Consider the following 21,390-nt stretch of genomic DNA (forward strand, 5'->3'; position numbering starts at 1 on the left):
GAGCTAATAACATCAATACTCTTCCAAACGGGGAAGGTAAACTAGGGCCAAACTCCATGTGGGTCATCTTATTAATGGCAACTGATTTTTTCTTGGATCCCTCTCATCGAGAGGTGTAGGATTGATCTAAAGATCATCCGATTCTGATAAGTATTCATGGAGATATGAATTTATTTGTGTTATGGGACAATTCGTCAAGGTTGACCAGCAACCAAATAAACCCCACATGTGCTCAACGTTTTAGTATAAATAGAGGTGCCTTGAAAGTCATTTGGACACACTCACAACTCTCTTGTGATCTCTTCCTCTCCATTCGTTTGGGTTTTAATGGAAGGAAGAATCCCTAAGAGAATACGTTGATCTAGGAGGTTTGCCCTAGCCCTAGATGAAGAGATCTATATGCTGCGCTCATCTACATTCATGGAGAAGAATCTTTGCCGCCCAAAAAGGAGGCTCTTATATCGCAACAAGGATAGGGTTCAACGTTGGTATAGAGAAGCCCTAACAACCCTAACGTTGTCCTAAAAGAAACCCTCAAACACAACAAGAAGAGAACCTTGATCTGATCTTAATACGCTGTCATAATTGGAAGAACAGTGTGGGAAACGCAGGGCTAAGAGATGCCCTAATTGTTGTTCTCTACAAGATCAAGGCATAGTCATAAAGAACCTAACGCTGTCCCTAACACAGTCATGAAGGCAGAATGCCCTAGCCACATGACTAAAGGGAAAGGAGATGCCCTAGACATAGTTGCTGTCTTGGGTAAGAAGAAGCTATGCTGCCTAAAGAAGATGCCACCTAAAACGCAGACTTAGAAGAGAGACCTAAACGTTGTCATGGATCTAGCTGCCCTCTACGCTGTCTTGGTTCTAGGTAATAGTCATGTACACTGTTATATTGAAGCTGCCCTAAACGCAGTCAAGTTGAAGTTATGGTGAAGACCTTAACACTGTTCTAGACCACAGTCTTAGGAGGGGTCTCATGTACCTTAATTGCTGAGTGTGCAAGAGAAGATTTAAAGATAGCTGGGTTGTCTTGCTGCTGGGCTAGGCCACAGGCCATAGCCAACAGCATGGAGGATTAAAGTTTGACTTCGGTGCAACACAATGATATTTAGGTGCAACACAATGGAATAAGGTGTGTGGGTAGCATGGGACAGTAAGGTGCTGAAGACAACATGAATGAATGAAAAGGGGTGCAACATGTTGTGATGGAAGCAACAACATGGTATACTACAGCTGTATGATAGTGCAGCATAGTGCACAGTAACAGGGGTGCAACACAGTGATACATAGTGCAACATGATGTGATGGAAGCAACAACAGGATGCTGAGGTATTGCAACATGCATTTGGGTGCAGCATAGTGCAATGAAGAGCTCAACATAGTGCAGCAAGAGGAGATGCAGTACAATGATGGGTACAGTCATGATTAGTAAAGCATGATGAGATGCAGCATTGTGATGATGGGTGCAACATGGTGCAACACGGTGAGGTGCAACATGATGACAAGATGCAGCACAATGATAGGTGAGGGAGTCACCTTGGAGAATTAGTTGAAGCAGCGTGTCTTCAATTGATCTCATGTATCATCTTCTTAAAGATGATCTTCTAGATAACTCAAAGTGTTGATTTCTGGTGTAAATGTACTATCTCTCTCTCTCTCTCTCTGCTGAACTATTGAAGAACATATAACATGAATTGATCAAAGGGTTTCCCCACATTGGGGTTTGTCCCCGGCTAGCGCCACATCTTGTGTCCTCTTGTCTTGACTTGTCTTCTGTGATTTATATTTATGTTCTATTTGCAGTTTACTTTAATGCTGATGTGATTGCTAATCTGGAAAAGATATTGTGCTAACTGTGAAAATTGAAATAAATTGCTCTAAGCATAGAACATACCTAAAACTAACAACATGCCCCTAGGCATTTCTCAACATCTGATCAAGCAATCTCGACCTACTCTTGACAATGGTAAAGTGGTCTCCTCATCCTTATTTGAAGACAAACTACCTGTTGCTGGTGTTGCTGGCCTTTCTTCAACCTTTGGAATCTCTTGCTCCCGATCATCTGTCACCGCTAGTACTATGTCATGTGCCTTCCCGAAGGCCCCCTACTCCTCAAATTTCACATGCTTGCTCAACACAATTTTCCCTTACGATGTGATCTACACCCTGTATGCCTTGGAAGTCTCATTGTAACCAACAAAAATGCTTGTTAGTCCAAAGGGCTCTGATGGTACATGGATATAAATTGGACACCTTAAGATACAAAAATGCCCCACCTTCGGTTTCACTCCTGTCTACACCTCCTTAGGAGTCTTGTACCCCAAGACCTTATGAGGACTCTTGTTCTGATTATAGATTGTTGTATTACATGTTTATGCCCACAAGAACATAGGTAGATCCTGATCAAGCTTGACGATGGCCCTATGTTTTCTTTCAACAACCCAATTTTGATGCGAGTTATAAGGAATTGTCAACTCCTTGATGCTTGCCTCTCTGCAAAAGTCCTTAAATTCATTAGTGGTATACTTAGCCTTGTTGTTTGATCTAAGGACTCTGACCTTCCTCCTTGTTTGGTTCTCCATGAGTGCTTTGAACTCTCGAAACCTACTGAAGACCTCATCCTTGGCCTTCATGAAGTAGATCCACGTCCTTCTAGAATAATAATCTATAAAGGTCACATAATAGCTGTACCGACACAGGGACCCCATTGACATAGGAGCACACATCTGAAAGTGCTAGATCCAACACCCCTTTGGGGCTAGAATCATTACTTGGGAAAACAATCTTGGCATACTTGCCCAAAGCACACCCTTTGCAAACACCATGCTGCTCTACATTAAACCTTGGAAGACTAGTGATAATTGCCTATAATATAGGTTAAGACTTGTGAAGCAAATGTGCCATTTGCTTGTGCCGCAACTTGCACAAGTTGTCACTGTCATGAACCGATGCTCTTATTGACTGACCTCTTAGCATATATGGGTTCCCTTCTATAGATTGTGCTAGATCCCGCCAACAACTAGGGGGTCTCCCCGGCGTGAAGTCCCAATTAGACCTCACATTGTTTGGGATGGGAGAGCCCCATTCTGTATGTGGGCTCGGTTGCCACCATGAATGTTTCGCTCTTGGCTACCGAATGAAAAGATGTTAGAGTGAGGACAAGAAGGAAATGCCCAGACAATGAAACAAAGTCAGTCAGCCCAAGATTGACAAACTACAGAAAGAGGTCTAGGTCTTCATAATTGTTGTACTCATTTCAATATGTATCCTAAGTAACAAACAAAAGAAGAAAAAGAAAAAATTAATATTATTAAAGCATGGGTTTTTTGCTTCTTATTGATGGTCTTCTAGGTAAAAGCATGTTCTTCATACTTCTAGGGTTTGTTAGGTCTTAGGATTTTATTTTATGAGTAAAAGGAGTCAACATCATGTTTATAAGATCCTTCCAGGTTAAATGTAATTGGAAAAAGAATTTATTTTGAGTGTAGAAAGTTTTGGAAACTCCAAAAGTACAAGTCGGCCCAAAGGAGGGAATTTGACCCCTTGGAAAGGCTATATAAAGGAGCAATTCGACCTCATTTGTCACTCACTCACTAAGAAGTTCGATCTCAACGAAAAAGATCGATCTCAACAAGACAAGAAGAGTGAAGGTCTAGAAGAAGAAGAAGACTTGTTTTGGGTTATCTCTCTCTCAATCATACGTGCGAAAGTCTAGGGTTTCTGCAGCTAGAAAGGAGGACAAAATTGCAGATCTGAGTTGCAGTGGGACGAAGTGTAGTCTCTTGTTGCTAGAAGGTAGAATACTCTATCTAGACCTCGTTGACCTTGGGAGGAGCTGTCTTGCTCAAGGAAGGTCTTAAGAGAACGCTGGATTAGGGTTTCTATAACTACTACAGAGTCAAAGTTGCAGTATTGAAGCTGGCAAGTTGAAGTTGCAGTTTGAAGCTGGTTAATGCTAGCTCAAGGAAGGACTTGTAGGAAGGGTTGACTTGGCACTTAGAGAAGGACTTCGTTTAGGGTTGGGTCTTTATTGTCTCATTGGAAGCAAATTCTATAAGAAGAGAAGAGTTTTCCGGGTTTTCCCCTTGGAGGGGTATTGCGCTGACTGAGAGCCAAATTTTTGTGTCCTCTATTGTTACTGTTTGTGTTCTTGATATTTGTTTGATGAAAATATCTAAATAAAGAACATGAGAAGACTAACCAAGTTCAGAAGCAAATATTAAGGTAAAGGAAAAATGGAATTAATAGCTACCACTTTGCATTTTCCAACATGGAATCAGAGCTAAGGTGAACAAGAGAAGGCAACTAGAAGGACACAAAAAGAGGTTGATTGTCAAGGGGAATCTTTTGTGAAAAGACACAGGAAAAGAAGTAGAAGACCTATTGATCTAGAAGAAAGGTTTCTACATTGAATAAGATCAAGTCTACATCAAGCTCTCATCAAAGGAAGGCTTGAAAGGAAGATTACATGAAGGTTGTTGATCTCCCTTAAAGGGATTTATTTGGAAGGCATATTTGAAGCATCAAAGGATCTTGGCATCATTAATCACTCTTGGAAGTTGTTATTGGAGGAATCCTAGGAGACATCTTTCAAGGACACTATTGAAGTCTCTTCAAAGATCTTGAAGGCATCAAGGAAGTTGAAGACATCATCAAGAAAGAGAAGAATCTTCGTTTTCAAGTGAGTATCATATTATTAATCTATGCCTAAATCTGCAGGTCATATGGATTCTTACTGCAAGGAGAGAAATAAGCTCGTTGGAGCATCAAATTACCTAGCATGGAAGAAAAGGATTGACCTGGCACTTACTGACCATGAGGTTATGGAGTATGTTGCTGGTGAAATCACTGAACCTAGCAAAGACAAAACTCAAGATCTAGCAAAGTACAAGAAAGGGGAAGTAAAGGCTCACAGGATCATAGTTGAATCCATCAAGGATCCTCTTGTTCCATTTGTTGCAAATTTGAAAACTTCTTAGGCGATGTATGATAAGCTAGTGAACCTTAACTCTGTAAGAACATAAGGACAAAAGATGTCTTTGTGGAATAAACTATACAAGATGAAGAAATCAAAGGATGAGGACATGGCATCCTTTCTGATGAAGATCTCTCAATTAAGAGATCACTTGCAAGGGCTTGGAGAGACAATTTCTGATTCGGAAATGACCATTTGTGTATTAAATGCATTGCCACCAGAATGGAGCAACTTTGCAACAAGCATCTACTCTAAGAAAGATTCAACTCCCTTTGATGAGTTGTGGGCACAATGCATTTTGGAAGAATCAAGGATCAAGGTAAAAGATGACATTGGATCAAATGAGCAATCTCAAGCCTTTCTAGCTTGAGTCAAGAAGCTGAAGAAAGGAAAGTTCGGGAAGTCCAAGAAGAAAGATATGTCCAAGGTTCAATGCTTTAAGTGCAATGAATATGGACACTATAAAAGGGACTGTCCAAGCCAACAAAACAACAAGAGAAAGGAAAGAAGTGAGGCTCACATAGCTGAGGAAGTAGGAGAACCTGAGAAGAAGCCAAAGAAAGAAGAAGTGAAAGATCTTTACTATTAAAGAAGGCATCTTGTTTGGTTCTTGGTAAAATTGGTCTTTCCTTTAGGATAGCATGCATTGTTGTTTACTTTAGAAGAGTCTTGATTTTGCATAACATCATAGAGAGAAGCATGTGATAGTAGCATATGTAGAGTCTACTTGGTTAAGATTGCTTTGTAGAAGTCATCTAGTCTTTAAGAATAGATAGATAGACCATTTTGCATATTGATCATCCAGGCATTATCTAACATTATGTTAGAGGTAGTCATCTTGCTTAGATGGATCATTATGATCTTGGAAGAACCATCATTATGGAAGGTTCTTGGGAAAAGCACTATGACAAAGTTAGTATACATTCCATGTAATGTGGAAACAATACTAGTAAAGGGATGAAGGAATGCAATGGGTCAGGATGCCGACCCTTGTGAAATATATATATAGCTAGATGATGGAATAAGAAGCACATTAAAAGTGACCCTTGGATAAGATTCATGTATAATCTTGTAACATGCTTTAGTATGATTGGATGTTGTTTAAAAAGGAAAAATTTGACTTACGGATTTATAAAAGATTAAGACTTTCTCTAGAATATGTAAAATAATGATTAACATCCAGTATAATCTCCGAAAGAAAAAGTTGTAACTTGGTAATCAAGTTCGATCCTTGGGCACTTTGATGCATGAAGGAAGATTCAAGTGGAGATGGACCATAAGGATGTTGATATCTGGACGAGAAGGTCATCATGAGGAGGTAAGTCTATTTTTAATTATTGGTTATCTGGTTAACATATTATTTTGCTACCTGGAAGAATGTTGCAGGAATACATGATGATAGTTGAGGCAAGTTTAACTGTATGGATTGAAATGTATGAAGAACGTTTCGGGAAGCTCAATATCTCGTACATGGCAATTGTGAAGTCAAAATGTGCCCATCTTGGGATTGAAAGGTAGAAATTCGAAAATATAACCTGAAGGTCAAAGGAGATCACTTTCATGAGGAAGCTATGATCAACTTGAAATTTGGAAAGGCTCAATGCAATGCCTTCATTTATGCTGTCGAAGATGAAAGTGATAAAGATGACCTGGATCTCGTCACAAGATTGAAGAGTGAAGGTGGCTCCATGATACCTCGGAAGGAAGCTCAATGCAAGAGATGCGAAGGACAGAGGGAGCCATGTAGCTATGAAGAACAAGTAGCTGATACTCTTATAAAGACAAGCTATAAGGCTTGTGGTGATGACTTCCCAAGTAGAAAGGAAGTATGGAATCCTCTCTGGTTTTGAGAGGGAATAAAGGAGTCTCCTTGATAGGAGCAAGGATCTATTCCATAATCAAAAGGGAATAGGGTTATCCTCTCTGATTGACTTTGCTTTAAAAATCGACTGGCTCGGAACTGCCTCGGTCGAGTTGGTCCGAGCCAGGCCTTGAATTTGTGACTCAGCCCTGGATTCGGTTCGGCCGGCCGGGTTAATACTGAGCCGACCGAGTTGTCTAACAACTTGGCCGACGCGGTATTAACCCGGCTGGCTCGGCCGAGCCCGCTATAACTTGGCTGAGTTAGTGACATCGGCCCACAAAAACTGGAAAATTGCGATTTAAAAAAAAAGATGTTTTTTTGGGGACTCCAAACTGGTTTATAGTTTGCCTATTTGGTCTTTGGGGTCCATTCCCCTCTCCTAAACCCTACTTAACCCACTCAACCCCTCTAATTCTCTAACAACCATCTCATGCATTTGAGTGAGAATTTCAGTGAGAGATTGTGAGGAGTTGTTGAGTTTGTTTTTGGAGCAGTAGTGAGGAGTCTTGGGCAAGCATTGTAGCTGGAGTGAGGAGCTTCTTGGGCAACCATTTGGAGTAGCATTGAGGAGTTGGTTTCTTGGAGCAAACTTGAGGAGGCAGTTTGTGCCTGGAGGTATTTTTTTTCACTTGTAAAAATCTATTTTTGCTTATTAAATTTTATGTGCAAATCTAGAAATCGTAAAGAGTGTTTTTTGTGAAAGAAATGAACATTGAATCAATGTTTTTTTGTTTTGTTTTCATTTTGAGATTGTTTGCTTTCATTTCCAAGTCAAAAAATGGCACCTACGGTGAAAGACACTGCTTGGGCATATGCTGTAATGGTTGATAGTCAAATGCATTGCAAATTTTGCCATAGGAAAATTAAGGAAGGTCATGGGGGCATTAATAGGTTGAAACAACACTTGGCGGGGATTAGAGGCCAAATTACTCCATGTACCTCACCAAAAATTGGGGAGATTAGGAAGGATTTGTTAGCCAACTTTGAGAAGTTTAAAGAAGATAAGGCTAGGCAAAAAGAGTTAGAGGCTGAAATTGGGAGGAAGAGGAATATACAAAAAACGCTGGCTACCAACTCCCATTTTGATTTTGAGGGTTCTTCCTCTATCCCTTGTATTGATGCATCCAACCCCTTCTGATATGTTCTTCCCTCTTTTGAGTCTATTCAAGAAAAGGGAAAGGGTAAAATTAAAGCAGGTGATATGAATATCAAAAGTTATTTCACTCCCTCCTCTCCATCAGATGCTCATGGTCCTCAACCTAGTAGAAGTCATTTGCAACCCACTTTAGATGACCATTGGAAGAAAGAATTGAGGGAGACTGCTTGTGACTACATAGCTAGATGGTGGTATGATGCTGATATCTCCTTCAATGCTTCCCGTTCACCATATTATGAGCCTATGTTTGATACCATAGATGCTTTTGGAAAAGGCTTCAAAGGCCTTACTATGCATGAGCTAAGGGGGTATTGTTTGCAGAAAGAAATTGCCTCCATTAATGAGTATTTGAAAGATTTCAAGGACTCATGGGCAAGAACAGGGTGTACCATCATGTCAAATGGATGGACTGATCAAAGAAACCGTGCCATCATAAACTTTCTTATCTTCTGCCCACAGGGAACCATGTTTCTAAAATCAGTTGATGCATCTCATAAGGTAGAAGATGGACAATTGTTGTTTCAGCTATTGGATGAGGTTGTTGAGGAGGTGGGGGTGGCTAATGTTGTTCAAGTCATCACGGATAATGCCTCTAACTATGTTCTTGCTAGTAAACTGTTAGAGGAAAAGCACAGAACCATCTTTTGGACCCCATGTGATGCACATTGCATAGACCTCATGCTTGAGGATATTGGCAAATTAGATTGGGTCAAAAACACTGTAGATCATGCCAAAAGCCTAACAAAATTTATCTATAATCATTCATCGATTTTGAGCCTAATGAGGAAACACACAGGGGGCAGGGATATTATTAGGCCTGCCATCACTGGATTTGCTACTCATTTTTTGACATTGCAATCTATGCTTTCACAACATAGAAACTTGCAAAAGATTTTTTCTAGTGAATAATGGAATCAATGCCAGTGGTCTCACAAACTGGAAGGCAAAGAATTGAAAAAGAAAGTTAATGAAGAAATATTTTGGAGAAAGGCAACAGAGATTGTGAAGCTTGTTGAGCCATTAGTTAAGGTGTTGCGGTTGGAGGATGGGGCAAGATTGGCTATGGGCTTCATTTATGAGGCTATGGATCAAGCAAAGGAGCAAATAAAGAGGGCATACAAGGATAAAGTGGCTAAGTATGGGCCCATTTGGGCAATCATTGATGAAAGATGGAACAATCAACTCCATTGCCCTATACATGCAGTTGGGTATTTTTTGAACCCTCGGTATCATCATAAAGCTAAGGCAACAAAAGCTTTGAAGGGGGAGGTTAGAGATGGATTGATTGACTGCATTGATCTCATGATCCCATTGGAGTGTGATTAGCTGGAGATACACCGATAGGCCACAACCTTCAACAGTGCCTCAAGTACCTTTGGGAAGAACCTAGCCAAGATTGCAAGGGAAGTAGATGAGCCAAGTAAACAAACATTTCAATTTTCAAATTCTTAATACTTATTTTGTTAAATCGTTTATAATTTGAAAGTTGGATATAATTTGTAATTTTGTTGAGCAAACTCATTACACTCCTATGGTTGTTGCAACACAATGGTGGGAGGCTTTTGGTAGCCATTGTCCTGAATTGCAGAGGTTTGCAATTGGTATTTTGAGTCAAACTTGCAGTGCTACTGGGTGTGAGCGCAATTGGTTTGTCTTTGAGAGGATTCACACAAAGAAGAGAAACCATTTGGATCAAAAACGGTTAAATGATCTAGTCTATGTCCAATACAACCTTCGGCTCAGACACAACCAATTGCTGAACAAAAGACCTGATTCAGATCCCATTGTGTTGGAAGACATTGATCCAACATCAGATTGGGTAGAGTCTACTCTGATGAGGATCTTGATTTGGATTTACAGGTGGAGGCAGCACTCGAACATAATGTTCAGTTGAATGCATATCCTGATCCACTTGTACCAGCCTCAGGGCCAACCCCAAGTCCTCTAGTTGCAGGCGCTTCTTCTGTGGAGCCACGACAGAAGCACATATCTCGTCTATCTCAGCTTGCAGCTGCTGCACAGCCTGCTAGTGCTACCACTTCTATAGTTGCAGTTGGAGATGATGATGAGGAGGAGCCATGGGGCCCCTGTCTGGCTCTGATCCAGATGATCTTGGCTCCTCTAGCAGTAGCCAGTGACGCCACTAGCCAGTAGTACTGGTCACAATTTACTTTTGTTGTAGAGGCCATTTCTAGCCTCCTTGGTTATGTGTTTTTGTTTTGATCTCTATATCATCATCATGTATGTATTGGACAGTGCACTGGGTGCCATTTTGATATAATGGATATATACATGAGCCTGCTTTGATCATATGTTGTCTTCTATCTATGTTCTAATGCTGTGTTTGGAAACATGAATGAAAATATTTAAAATTATGTTTTTTATAAAAAAAAGAAAATTAATGTATTTTTCACAACGACTGAGTCATTGAAATCGAGCCGACCGAGTCAATACTGAGTCAGAGTCGGAGTAGGAGTCGACCCTCAGCCGAGTTCGTGTCGGAGTCGAAGTTTTAAAGCATTGCTGATTGAGAGGGAGTGATGTCAGACATCACATGTGCATTCTCTTTTTCATGTGATAAAGAGAGAATGGTGGAGGATTGGATAAGCATCTATGGTTTCCTTGATGATATAACATCCAAGAAAGGAATGGTACCAATACTCTTTGAGGATGGGACATGTATCCGAGAGAAAAGTGGTAAAAGAGGACCGATATTCTTTGAGGACTTAGGAATGGATATCCAAGATAAGAATAGTCCTAAAAGGACATACCTTGTGAACATCTGGATGGGGTATGTGCCTTGTAGAGGTAGTGTGGTATCACACATAAAGCCTCCCAGCATAATGCTCTTGAATGAAGTAAAGCTTGTCTAGTTAGGCCTCAGAGACAATGCTGGTCATAATGATGATGCTTACAATTGGCTTATCAATCCGACTCTTCTTATGAGAACTCTTCAGTTTGAGAATGATGTTGTACTGGTTGTACAATTATGAATACCTCCCTAGTTAAGAGGGAGTGTTGAAAATGTAACTAGTTTCGGTCTTCATAATTGTTGTACTCATTTCAATATGTATCCTATATAACAAACAAAAGAAGAAAGAGAAAAGGTTATTATTAAAGAAGCATGGATTTCATGCTTCTTATTGATGGTCTTCTAGGTAAAAGCATGTTCTTCATGCTTCTAGGGTTTGTTAGGTCTTAGGATTTATTGTCATGAGTCAAAGGAGTCAACATCATGTTTATAAGACCCTTCCGGGCAAAATGTAATTGGAAAAAGAATTTATTTTGAGTCTAGAAAGTCCTGGAAACTCCAAAAGTACAAGTCGGCCTAAAGGAGGGAATTCGACCCCTTGGAAAGGCTATATAAAGGAGCAGTTCGACCTCATTTGTCACTCACTCACCAAGAAGTTTGATCTCAAGGAAAAAGTTCGATCTATAGCTAGGAAGCAAGAAGACAAGAAGAGTGAAGGTCTAGAAGAAGAAGAAGACTTGTTTTGGGCTATCTCTCTCTCACATGTGCAAAAGTCTAGGGTTTTTGTAGCTACAAAGGAGGCTGAAATTGCAGATCCGAGTTGCAGTAGGATGAAGTGTAGTCTCTTGTTGCTGGAAGGAAGAATACTTTATCTAGATGTCGTTGACCTTAGGAGGAGTGGTCTTGCTCTAGGAAGGTCTCAAGAGGAAGTTGGATTAGGGTTTCTGCAGCTGCTATAGAGTCGAAGTTGCAGTATTGAAGCTGGCAAGTCGAAGTTGACGCTAGATCAAGGAAGGACTTGGTAGATGGGTTGACTTGGTACTTGGAGAAGGACTTGGTCTAGGGTTGGGTCTTTGTTGTCTCATTGGAAGCAGATTCTATAAGAGAAAGTTTTCTCAGTTTTCCCTTGGCTAAGAGCCTAATTTCTGTGTCCTCTGATGTTACTGTTTTTGTTCATGATATTTGTTTGCTGAAATGATCTAAATAAAGAACACAAGAAGACTACCTAAGTTCACAAGCAAATTAAGGTACAGGAAAATTGGAATTAATAGCTGCCACTTTGCATTTTCCAACAAGAACCTAAACAGGCAATTTGAATTTTCCATGCTAGACACCAAGTCTATGCAGAATCACCCGTTTGAGCTAATAACATCAATAAATTGAATGTTTCTTAATGGTGAAAATATCCTTACTTTCTACCATTGGATTCAACATGTTTGGGCCCCACATATGCTCAAGATTTGTGTTTGCTTTGATTAATGGCTTCCCTTCAACCTAGGACTACTTGTAGCGCTACTTGGTCATTTTGCAACTTAGAGGTTGAGGCCTCATTAAAGATCTTAATGTAATCGAAGGTGTTGTTTGACACCTCCTCCTCTACAATGGTTAGGAAAGAATGATTAGCAAAATGGTTGCTGACATCTTTTGCATGTTAGACACCAAGCCTATGTAAAGGCACTTGTCCGAGCTAATAACATCAACAAATTGAAGCGCTCCTAATGGCGAATATCTCCTCACATTCCACCATTGGATCCAACCCCTCTGGGCCCCATAGATGCTTAGGATTTGTGTTTGATTTTGATTAATGGCTTCCCTTCATTCTGGGACAACTTGTAGCACTACTTCTTGGTCATTTTGCAGATTAGAGGTTGAGGCCTCATTAAAAATCTTAATGAAATTGAAGATGTGATTTGACACCTCCTTCTCTAGGATGGTTTGGAAAGAATGATTGGCGAAATGGTTGTTGATCATCTACCCAACATTGTGTTCCAAGGGGTAAGGTGTTGAATTTTGTAGCTATGGTCGATCTTTTTAATGCGTAATTTGTACTTATAAAGATAAAATATAAATTATATTTGTGATGCAAGAAAAATTATATTAGGCATGTTCTTCCTGCTTGTGATGAAAGACAAAATTATTTGTTTGTCAAAAGAACATTTTTATAAAGCATTTTCTTCATGGCCTTTCAAAATAGGGAAAATGAATTTCTCAAATTTGAATTTTTGACACTACAAGATGCCAAGTCGGTCCACCTATTGATCAAGTCGGCTCTGCCTCAAGATGCACCTATTCGAACCCTCCAGATTTATATAAATAAGGTCATTTGACCTCCACCAAAAGTGCGAATTCAGATTATCATCATATAACATCTTCTATCCAGCCATACGAAGGAGTCTAAGGAGCGGATTGAAGTGATTAAGGAGCTGATCTATTCTCTGTGGAAGGAGCTGAGATATCAGTGACTATTTCCTGTGGAAATGGCCAAAATCTTCAATGGAAAATCTCTGTGAAGGGATGAGTTACCTGTGGTGAATGCTCTGTGAGAAATGGCCGAATTCCTGTGGTTTATCTTTGTGTACAGGACTGAGAGTCCTGTAGTCCATCTCTGTGGATAGGGTCGAGTTTTCTAAGAAGTGAAGTCTGTAATCTAGCCATAATTTCCTGTGGTTCAAACCTGTGAACTAGCCTGAATTTCTGTGAAGTAGAGTTTGTGATCAAGCCAGAGATTTCTGTGGAAAGAAGTTTGTGATCAAGAGAGAAGTCTTGTCATCAAATCTGAACCTTTATGTGAAGAGAAGCAGGACGAAACTCAACCCTACTACAGATCTTGACTGAGATGCTCAAGGTGGATTTTGTGGACAAAGTGAAGGAGGTGTGACTTGGCATATTTGTGGTTGTCTTGTAATATCTCCTGTTGAATTGAATATTTCTCTAAAAAGAAGGTTGCTGGGTTTTTCCCCCAAGTGGTTTTCCCAAGGTAAACATTGTGTCTCTCTTGTGCATTGTGATCTCTATTGCTTCATTGTCTTTATGGTTGAATTTCTGAATGTGTGATTGCTTAATGGTACATTGAAGTGCTAAATAAACATCTACATTATTGGAAATAAATATCAAGTTTCAGAATAAAGTGCTTGTATAACTGCACTCGAAAAATCAACAGAAGCAGGGGTGGAATACCATTAATTTGAGTAAAATGGTGTAGTAGATAACCGAGGGCCTCTATTGCCACTACTTACGAAGTTGGGCCCATTGGGAAACCTTTTTGAATTGATTCTCTGATTTAGCTAAATTTATAGCTGAACATGTCAATGCATTAGAAAAGAGAATCTCGATGAACTGAAATAGAATTGGAAAACCTTAGCATTTGAACATTTGCCAATGTGAAAGGCCATTCGTCATGCTCATAAGCATTTTCAAAACAAACTTAGTGAAAGAGTTTGTCTAGAATTAAATCCTTGACTCAATTAAAAGCTCATCTATGGCATTCGACCTAAATTCTGCTTTCAAGTTCGTCTAGGGATTTTAATCATGAGCCTGATAGTCAAACAAACAAGTTGTAATAATACTCTTTTGAGAACCAAATAGCTTTTGTCTAAGCATTGCTATTTAATTGAATCAAGTTAAAAATCAAAGATTTCATAAGTTTCAATGTGGAATTTTTTTTCAACTATTGGCTTCATACTATTCAAGTCAAAAGGATTGTCAAAGGGATTGATGACCAAAATTAGTCAAAGGGATTGTAAAGTACAACATCAAAATGGCAAAAAGGGGAATACAAAAATTCTCCAAAAGTGCAATAGAGTACCTAAAGCTAAGACAAAAAAATGAAAAGGAGAGCCCTATGTAACAAATAGAGCAAGCTATAGGTACAAACTTCCGAAATAAGACTCTTTTTAGGCCATGTGTTCTATGTGCCCCCGTTGGACACATGGACCATCAGAGGAAATTTGTTGCCAAAATGGTCCCTTGAAGGAAATTCTTAAATAAAAAGTTGTATATGGCACATCAAAGTTGTAGACAAACCGTGTTATGAGTGAATCCTCCTATTTGTTCTTTTGGGAATTGGTTTGCTAATTGCAGGTCTAGAGGAAATGTAGGGTCTCATTAATTTGGATGCTGGTTGATTACAAAGATTTGTCTACCCAAGGAAAGAAGGAAGTGATTGTCCTAACAAGTTATCTTTGGTGGGTTCTATAAAATTAGTTTTTCGAAACTTAATACTTCCCTTAGGAAAAGAGCTAGACACCTAAAGTCCAGATATTAAAGGAAAGTGGGAAGGGTGGTTTCTGAATCTCTATAGAGACAATGGGAGCTCACCCTAATGTCATTTTGGAGAATTGAAGGTTAAGGTTCTCTTCTTCTGTAGGTGAAAAACTTATTAGATCCTGTTAACTTTTGGAGATGATATCCCTGATTTTGGAGACCATATGAGTGAATTGGGCAAGAGGAACCTAAGGCTATGCATCTGGTGCTTCTGAAAATGGTTTGTTCTAATAAAAAACCCATTTCTTTACAACATGAAATGCGCAAAATGGATCTATCAAGCGCCAAGACTCGAGAGGGATCAAATCTCTTGAGGTGCAAACCTTTCCCCATGTTTTGCACTCAAAAAAGAGGTTTGTACCTTGAGAGATTTGATCCCTCTTGGCGCTTGATAAATGTTGTAATATCCCCAATTTTGATTCTCCGCATTAGAGATGATTTTTGGAAGAGGAGGAAATTCCGGCATTGGGACTTAGGAGGAAAAAGGGAAATTGCAGCTCTAGTGGAACGTGGGGCCCACAAGAGAGAGAAATTCGGCCCAAGAAGGGAACTCACACTCTTGGAGGAGAGAGAAAAGAGGAGGGGGTGCGAATTAGGAGAGAGAAAGAGTGGGGGCCACCAAGGGAGAGAAGGAGGCCAACAATTATAAATAAGGAGAAGAGGCCTTCATTTGCATCTTTTGACAATTTAACTTCTGAACACAAGTTTTCTTGAGCTGTTTAGCCAAGTCAACTGCGCTGTTTAGCACGAGGGATTCCCAAGCGGGAATTCCACCTCTACCTTTGGTGAACTCCGAGTGTCACCCTAGGAGAGTAGAGAGAAGTCTATCTCAGGACTTCTAAAGGAGCTACATTGCAGATCATTTCCAGCTGGTGCGTATTTTCCTTGGGCACAAAAGTTGTTCGAAGCACCCCAATTGAGATCAGCTATAGATTGCTAGAGTTCCGGAGGATTTGCAGGAGTTTTTCCCACACATAGCCAGAGATTTTGTAGTGAATTTGTTGGGCTGTGAGGTAGGGATTTTGAGGAGCCATTTCTCTCACTTTGAGCATTGCATAGGGGTTTCTAGCTTAGCCTATGCAAGGGAAGAAGGGAGAAGAATTTGTGGAGAGATAGGGGCAAGGAATAGAAGGTGTTTTTTTGGGGAGATTTGCAGGAATTTGGGAGGCATTCTGGTGGTTATTGTGGAACGTATTGGCTGAGCTATTTCCAGCAGTGCACATTGCTCAACATAGAGAGGAACTCGCACCATTTTGGGGGCACTAGTGAGTGACTTGTGGATCTAGCCCAAACCCTTTATGGGCTTTTGTGGGTTTGGTGTGAGAAGGCTAGGATAAATTTTGCAAAATTTTCTGAGCACTTTTGAGGGAAGAATTCCTAGTTCCATCCAGTAGCCAACAACAAAAATTGTTGGAGGAGGGCGCAGTTCACCCTGGGACCATTTCCACCACTTGGGTTCGTGAGATATTTCTGGGTCTTGCTGGGTATCTAGTGAGGAGGCCACCATAAGAGTTTTAGCTCATTCCGGGCACTCTTTAGAGCAGTTCCTCTAGTTTCCTTCTAGCAGCAGCTAGCAGTTCTTCCTGGGCATGCGCAATTCTTCTTGGGGGATCTTTCCAGCATTTGAGCATTGTAGTCACACCTGGGTTCTTGCCATAGCTTGCAGTAGCAAGCCCAGGTTCCTCTGATCTCATTTATTGTACTCATATTTATCAAAATTAATACAATGACTTAGAGTTTTTCTTCATATTTCTGTGTTCAAATGTGTATGGTTGTGCATTTCTGAATTTTGTAGCTGTAGGTAGTTCATTGCTTCTGTTATCTACGGTATTTTTCCATTTGGAATATTACAGATTCTGAGTTAAGATGCATCTAGGCTGATTTTTCTTTTAGAGCTATCCACTTGTTGACATATTTTTTAAATATAGGTAAAAATGCCATAGATTCCTGCCCTTTCTCCCAGTTTGCAAACTTGATTGAGGGAATACTGTTGATGAGGAATAGTTATTGGATAGCAGTGGATCAGATTCATTTTATGCCTGTCTTATATGATTTATTAAGTTCACACGATTACATTTGCACATCTTTAGTTTTCCGTTGATGAATATTATGGCTACATTGTATCAGATGCCTGAACTATCTCATGTTTATGTAATGGATGGAAGTAGCCATAGTTCTATGAAGAGCAGTAAATAATTTTACATTAACACTTTTTATATTTTGATTTAATCCAAGCACTGTGACTACCTCAATAAATTTTTTGTTCTTTCTTTCCTGATTCTTGAAATATTGGCATATTTTTCATTTTCTTTACCATGAGAATTTCTTCTTGCAGGTCCTTAATGGTTTGATTAGCAGAGATGACCCAAAGGAGGCAATGACGGTTCCAATAGGCATCATTCCTGCAGGTTCTGATAACTCACTTGTGTGGACAGTGTTGGGAGTCAGAGATCCTATTTCGGCTGCAGTGGCTATTGTAAAGGTGAGGCAAATGGTTTGCTTTTAGAGATGTGGTAGTTCAAATCTGTGAGGGTGCTTATGTCTCTGAATGTGATAGGTACTTCTGTAGCAGACAAAGTAATTTACTTCATTGTAAAAGTTTTGAACTCAAGTTAAATTTTTTGGCAGCATATGCTATCTATTGATGACTAGTATAATAAAGTGAAATTTTTAATCCATGCCTTTGTTATAAGTTACTTGTATAAGAATTTATACAATGTTGACTGCTGCAACGCACCTCCAAACACCTTTGTTTTTTCCTTTTTAAAAGCCATGCCAGAGTTGTAATTGCTTTGCAGAGTTCAGATTGGCATCTGTCAGAATGGTTGTAATCTGCTTGCTGGTAAGCATCATCTTCAATTATCACGTGCAAAATTTGCAGAACGACCTTATGGATCTTACAACTCTTGATAAAAGGAGTAGATTATAAGAGAGGAGATGAAACAAAATAGTTTGAGTCTTACATATCAATCGTTGAAAGTTGTTATTCCTGTAAAAGCTATGACACTTGTAGAGAAGTGAATTGAAATTCATATCAGTGTGCAGCAACTACCAAGCTGGGTCAAAGGGACTAGAAATTACACCAATCATGAGAGCCCATACAAAACAAGGGGTACAAGAGCCCCCTTTAATATGAAAGTTGAAAGAAAAGCAAGCATACTAACAACATATCTGTATGTGCGCAAATAGGTTCCTGGGGAAAATCCCTAGAACGTGGATTGCACAATGTTGGATGAAATCTTGTGAAGACCATCAAGGTATAAAATTGTTGCAAAAATTACCTCGATAGGGAAACTGTTTGATTTGAGTTGGGTGGTAGTCTGGCAGATAATCTGTTTATAGGAGAACCACTTTCCATCTAAGAAGATACAGGGACAAAGATTAATGTGGAGTTCAATGGGACCGCCTTGGAGCATCGTATTGTTGATGGTGGGTTTAGATTGAATAGGAGTCATGTTGTTAGTTGGGAAAATTGTTATTATGTTTCTTTTCAGTTTTGACTGGAGCCAATTGCAATCTCGATTCTCATTAGAACAACCTATTACATTGGTAAAGGAGAATTCTGTTTTGGAGTTTGGCGCAATTGATTTTTCATTGAAAGGAAGGCATTGGCAAATAAATCAGATGGAGGAACATTGATTTGAACAATGAAACTGTGAGTGTGGAGTAGAAAAGCAACAAGTTTTGAAAGTATTGAGGATGATATTGATATTTGCTCTGATGTTGTGTTTTTGAATTCATAGGAGTTTTGAAATGACATTGAAGCATCACTAGTGGCAATTAGATGCGTGCTAGTTTAGAAAGGGACAATGAAAGTGGATTACTCTCTATACTTCGCAAACAAATGACTTACAAGGGCAGAAAAGAATTATAGTGCCTCAGGGAGGAGGAGAATATATGCTATCTAAAAGTTCTCACATTACTTATTAGGTATTTCCATTGTATTTATTATGAAGCCCCATGTAAGCACTTTTGGTGAACGTGTTGATAAAGCAACCATTATTGTCAATAGGTTCCTTCCCTATGATTATGAAGCTGAGAACAATTATTGTCAATAGGATCCTTCTCTATGATTATACCAATTGAAGGGTGATGGAGGTTGGTAAAGAAAGTAGTGCTCTTATTTTTGATTAACAGTCTTCTATCTTGAATAGGAGCAAACCAAATGCCACGAGGTTATAGTTTGGAGGAAATGAACACAATCCTTAAGGAGGCCCGTTAAGGCTTAGTTGGTGAAGAATAAAAACAACAGAACTTTTTCTTGTTGGGTTATGGGAGGAAATATTGTTCCAAGTCATGAAGAACCATGTTTGAATGCACGATACTTATTAGGGCATTATGTTTGTTGACAAAAGAGTTTATGTGCAATTCTCCCAACATTTTCTTAGGAGTTGTAGGGTCCCTTTTGGTGTTGATGTTTTTGCAGCATCGGGCAAACATTCTCCCACGGGGCCATACTGATTTGACTAGTGGGGGAATGGTACATTCACCCATGGGGCCATGCTGATTTGACTAGGGGTGAATGGCCCAGGGGCAAACTTTCTCCCATTGGGATATGCTGATTTAACTAGGGGAGATTGATACATTTACCCTTGGGGACAGGATGATTTGGCTAAGGGTAAATGGCCCACAATCATACATTGTGCTCCAGGATGGAGTGATCTATCTTTTATAGAGTGGGTTTAAATTGTTTATTGATTGGGTTTTTTCACCCAATAGTGGGGTAAACAATTCTAGTCTAATGTTGATTTGTGATGTAGTGTCCATTAGTGAAGGGCTTTCTTGTGATGAGGAGCCACCTAGATGGGTCTCTAGTCAACCTTAGAGCTCTATATAAATAGGCAGCATGTGAGAGGCATATGATCAACATAAAAAGTTCATTGTATCTTTTCTAATGGAGGAGAAATTGGAGAAATCTGTTGTCTTGGTTCATCTTCATCGTTTTTCCATCTCTCTTAGATGCCGCTCGTGTGAGACATAATTGACTCTTGACTAGCTGTATAACTGAGTTTGACCATGCCGCACGTGTTAAGTTTGACGACAGCCGCATGTGCGAGTTGGTCGCAGGTTAACTGCAGGCCAGCCACATGGTAGCCTTATCAATTCCATTCTTACTAAGTTGGGACCAACCTACTCTGTGTTTGTTTCCACCTTCCATTCTACTAGAGAAGCCTTTATTTCTCAAGGACAAGACTACAAGTCCCCCTCTTTTGATGCCTTTTTGATTCTTTAATAAGAGAACAATAAAAACTCTTACATCTTGGTCTTCTTAATCTTGGAAACTATTCTAAGAAAGCCTTCGCTGCCCAACAACAACCAAGTTCAAAGAATCCTAAGAAGTAGTATCCTAAAAGAATGGTCATAACCCAAACAAGGGTCCTAAGAAATTTCAGTCTCAAAATGAAAAATCATTTCAACAAAATGATAAGGCAAATAAAAACAAAGGGAAGAAGACTGATAGACATTGCCACTTTTGTAATCGAGATGGCCACTTAGAATCCAAATGCTTTAAGAAGATGGAAGCCTTGGAAGCAACAATGAAGAAGCATAACATCCATTTGGAGCACTCTTCAACTTCAACTTCATCTTCAGGAATAACACTTTCTGCATGTGGTTGTCAAGCATCTCGGTCTGGTTATGCACTAAATGTGTCTTCTTCTTCTCATTCTCATGAGTGGCTCATTGATTCTGGAGCTTCTTATCACATGGCCAAAAACAAAGCCATGTTTTCTTCTTTAAATGATTGTAACACCAAAAATATATATGTTGGTGATGATAGATCTCTTAGTGTTGTAGGACTGGAATTGTTCATCTAGACAATGGTCAATTTAATGATGTATTATGTGTTCCAACCTTATCTTGCAACCTTCTATCTGTATATCAGATAACTCATTCAGGTGAAGGTAAAACCGTTGAATTTTCACCTCACGATGTTGTAATTAAGGACCTAAGAGATCCTAAACAGATTTTAGCTACTAGCATTGCTGATGATTCTACAAGGTTGTATAAGTTTAACAACTTTGGGTCATCAACTTTCCCCTCATTATTTGTTGCTCATAATGATGAATTGAGCAAACTTTGGCATGAGCGATTTGGTCACTTAAACTATCGCTCCCTTCAAAATCTATGTAAAGAAAATTTGGTGACAGGTCTTCCTATGTTATCTTGCATAGATGGTATTTGTTTTGGATGTGTACTCGAAAAACATCACCGGGATAGTTTTGAAAAACGTGCTTCTTGGCACGCCTCAACCCCTTTACAACTTGTGCATAGTGATTTATGTGGTCCACTACCAGTTGTTTCATTCTCTGGCTACAAGTATTTCTTAACTTTCATTGATGACTTCTCTAGACGCACTTGGGTATACTTCTTAAA

At 39.5% G+C, this 21,390-nt stretch overlaps 1 protein-coding gene across 1 annotated transcript in view; it reads left to right on the top strand.

Annotated features, from left to right (window-relative positions):
- The window catches only part of LCBK1 (long-chain base (LCB) kinase 1), a 140,251-nt gene that overhangs the window by 96,952 nt on the left and 21,909 nt on the right, over positions 1 to 21,390 (top strand). The window contains exon 8 of the mRNA XM_089386998.1: positions 17,351 to 17,513. Within this exon, the coding sequence (XP_089243124.1) occupies positions 17,351 to 17,513 (163 nt within the window). The remainder of the gene's footprint in view (positions 1 to 17,350; positions 17,514 to 21,390) is intronic.

This window comes from Pinus tabuliformis, chromosome Q, assembly GCF_031772625.1.
Source record: "Pinus tabuliformis cultivar Carrire ecotype Pingquan chromosome Q, CPIR1, whole genome shotgun sequence".
Taxonomy (NCBI): domain Eukaryota; kingdom Viridiplantae; phylum Streptophyta; class Pinopsida; order Pinales; family Pinaceae; genus Pinus; species Pinus tabuliformis.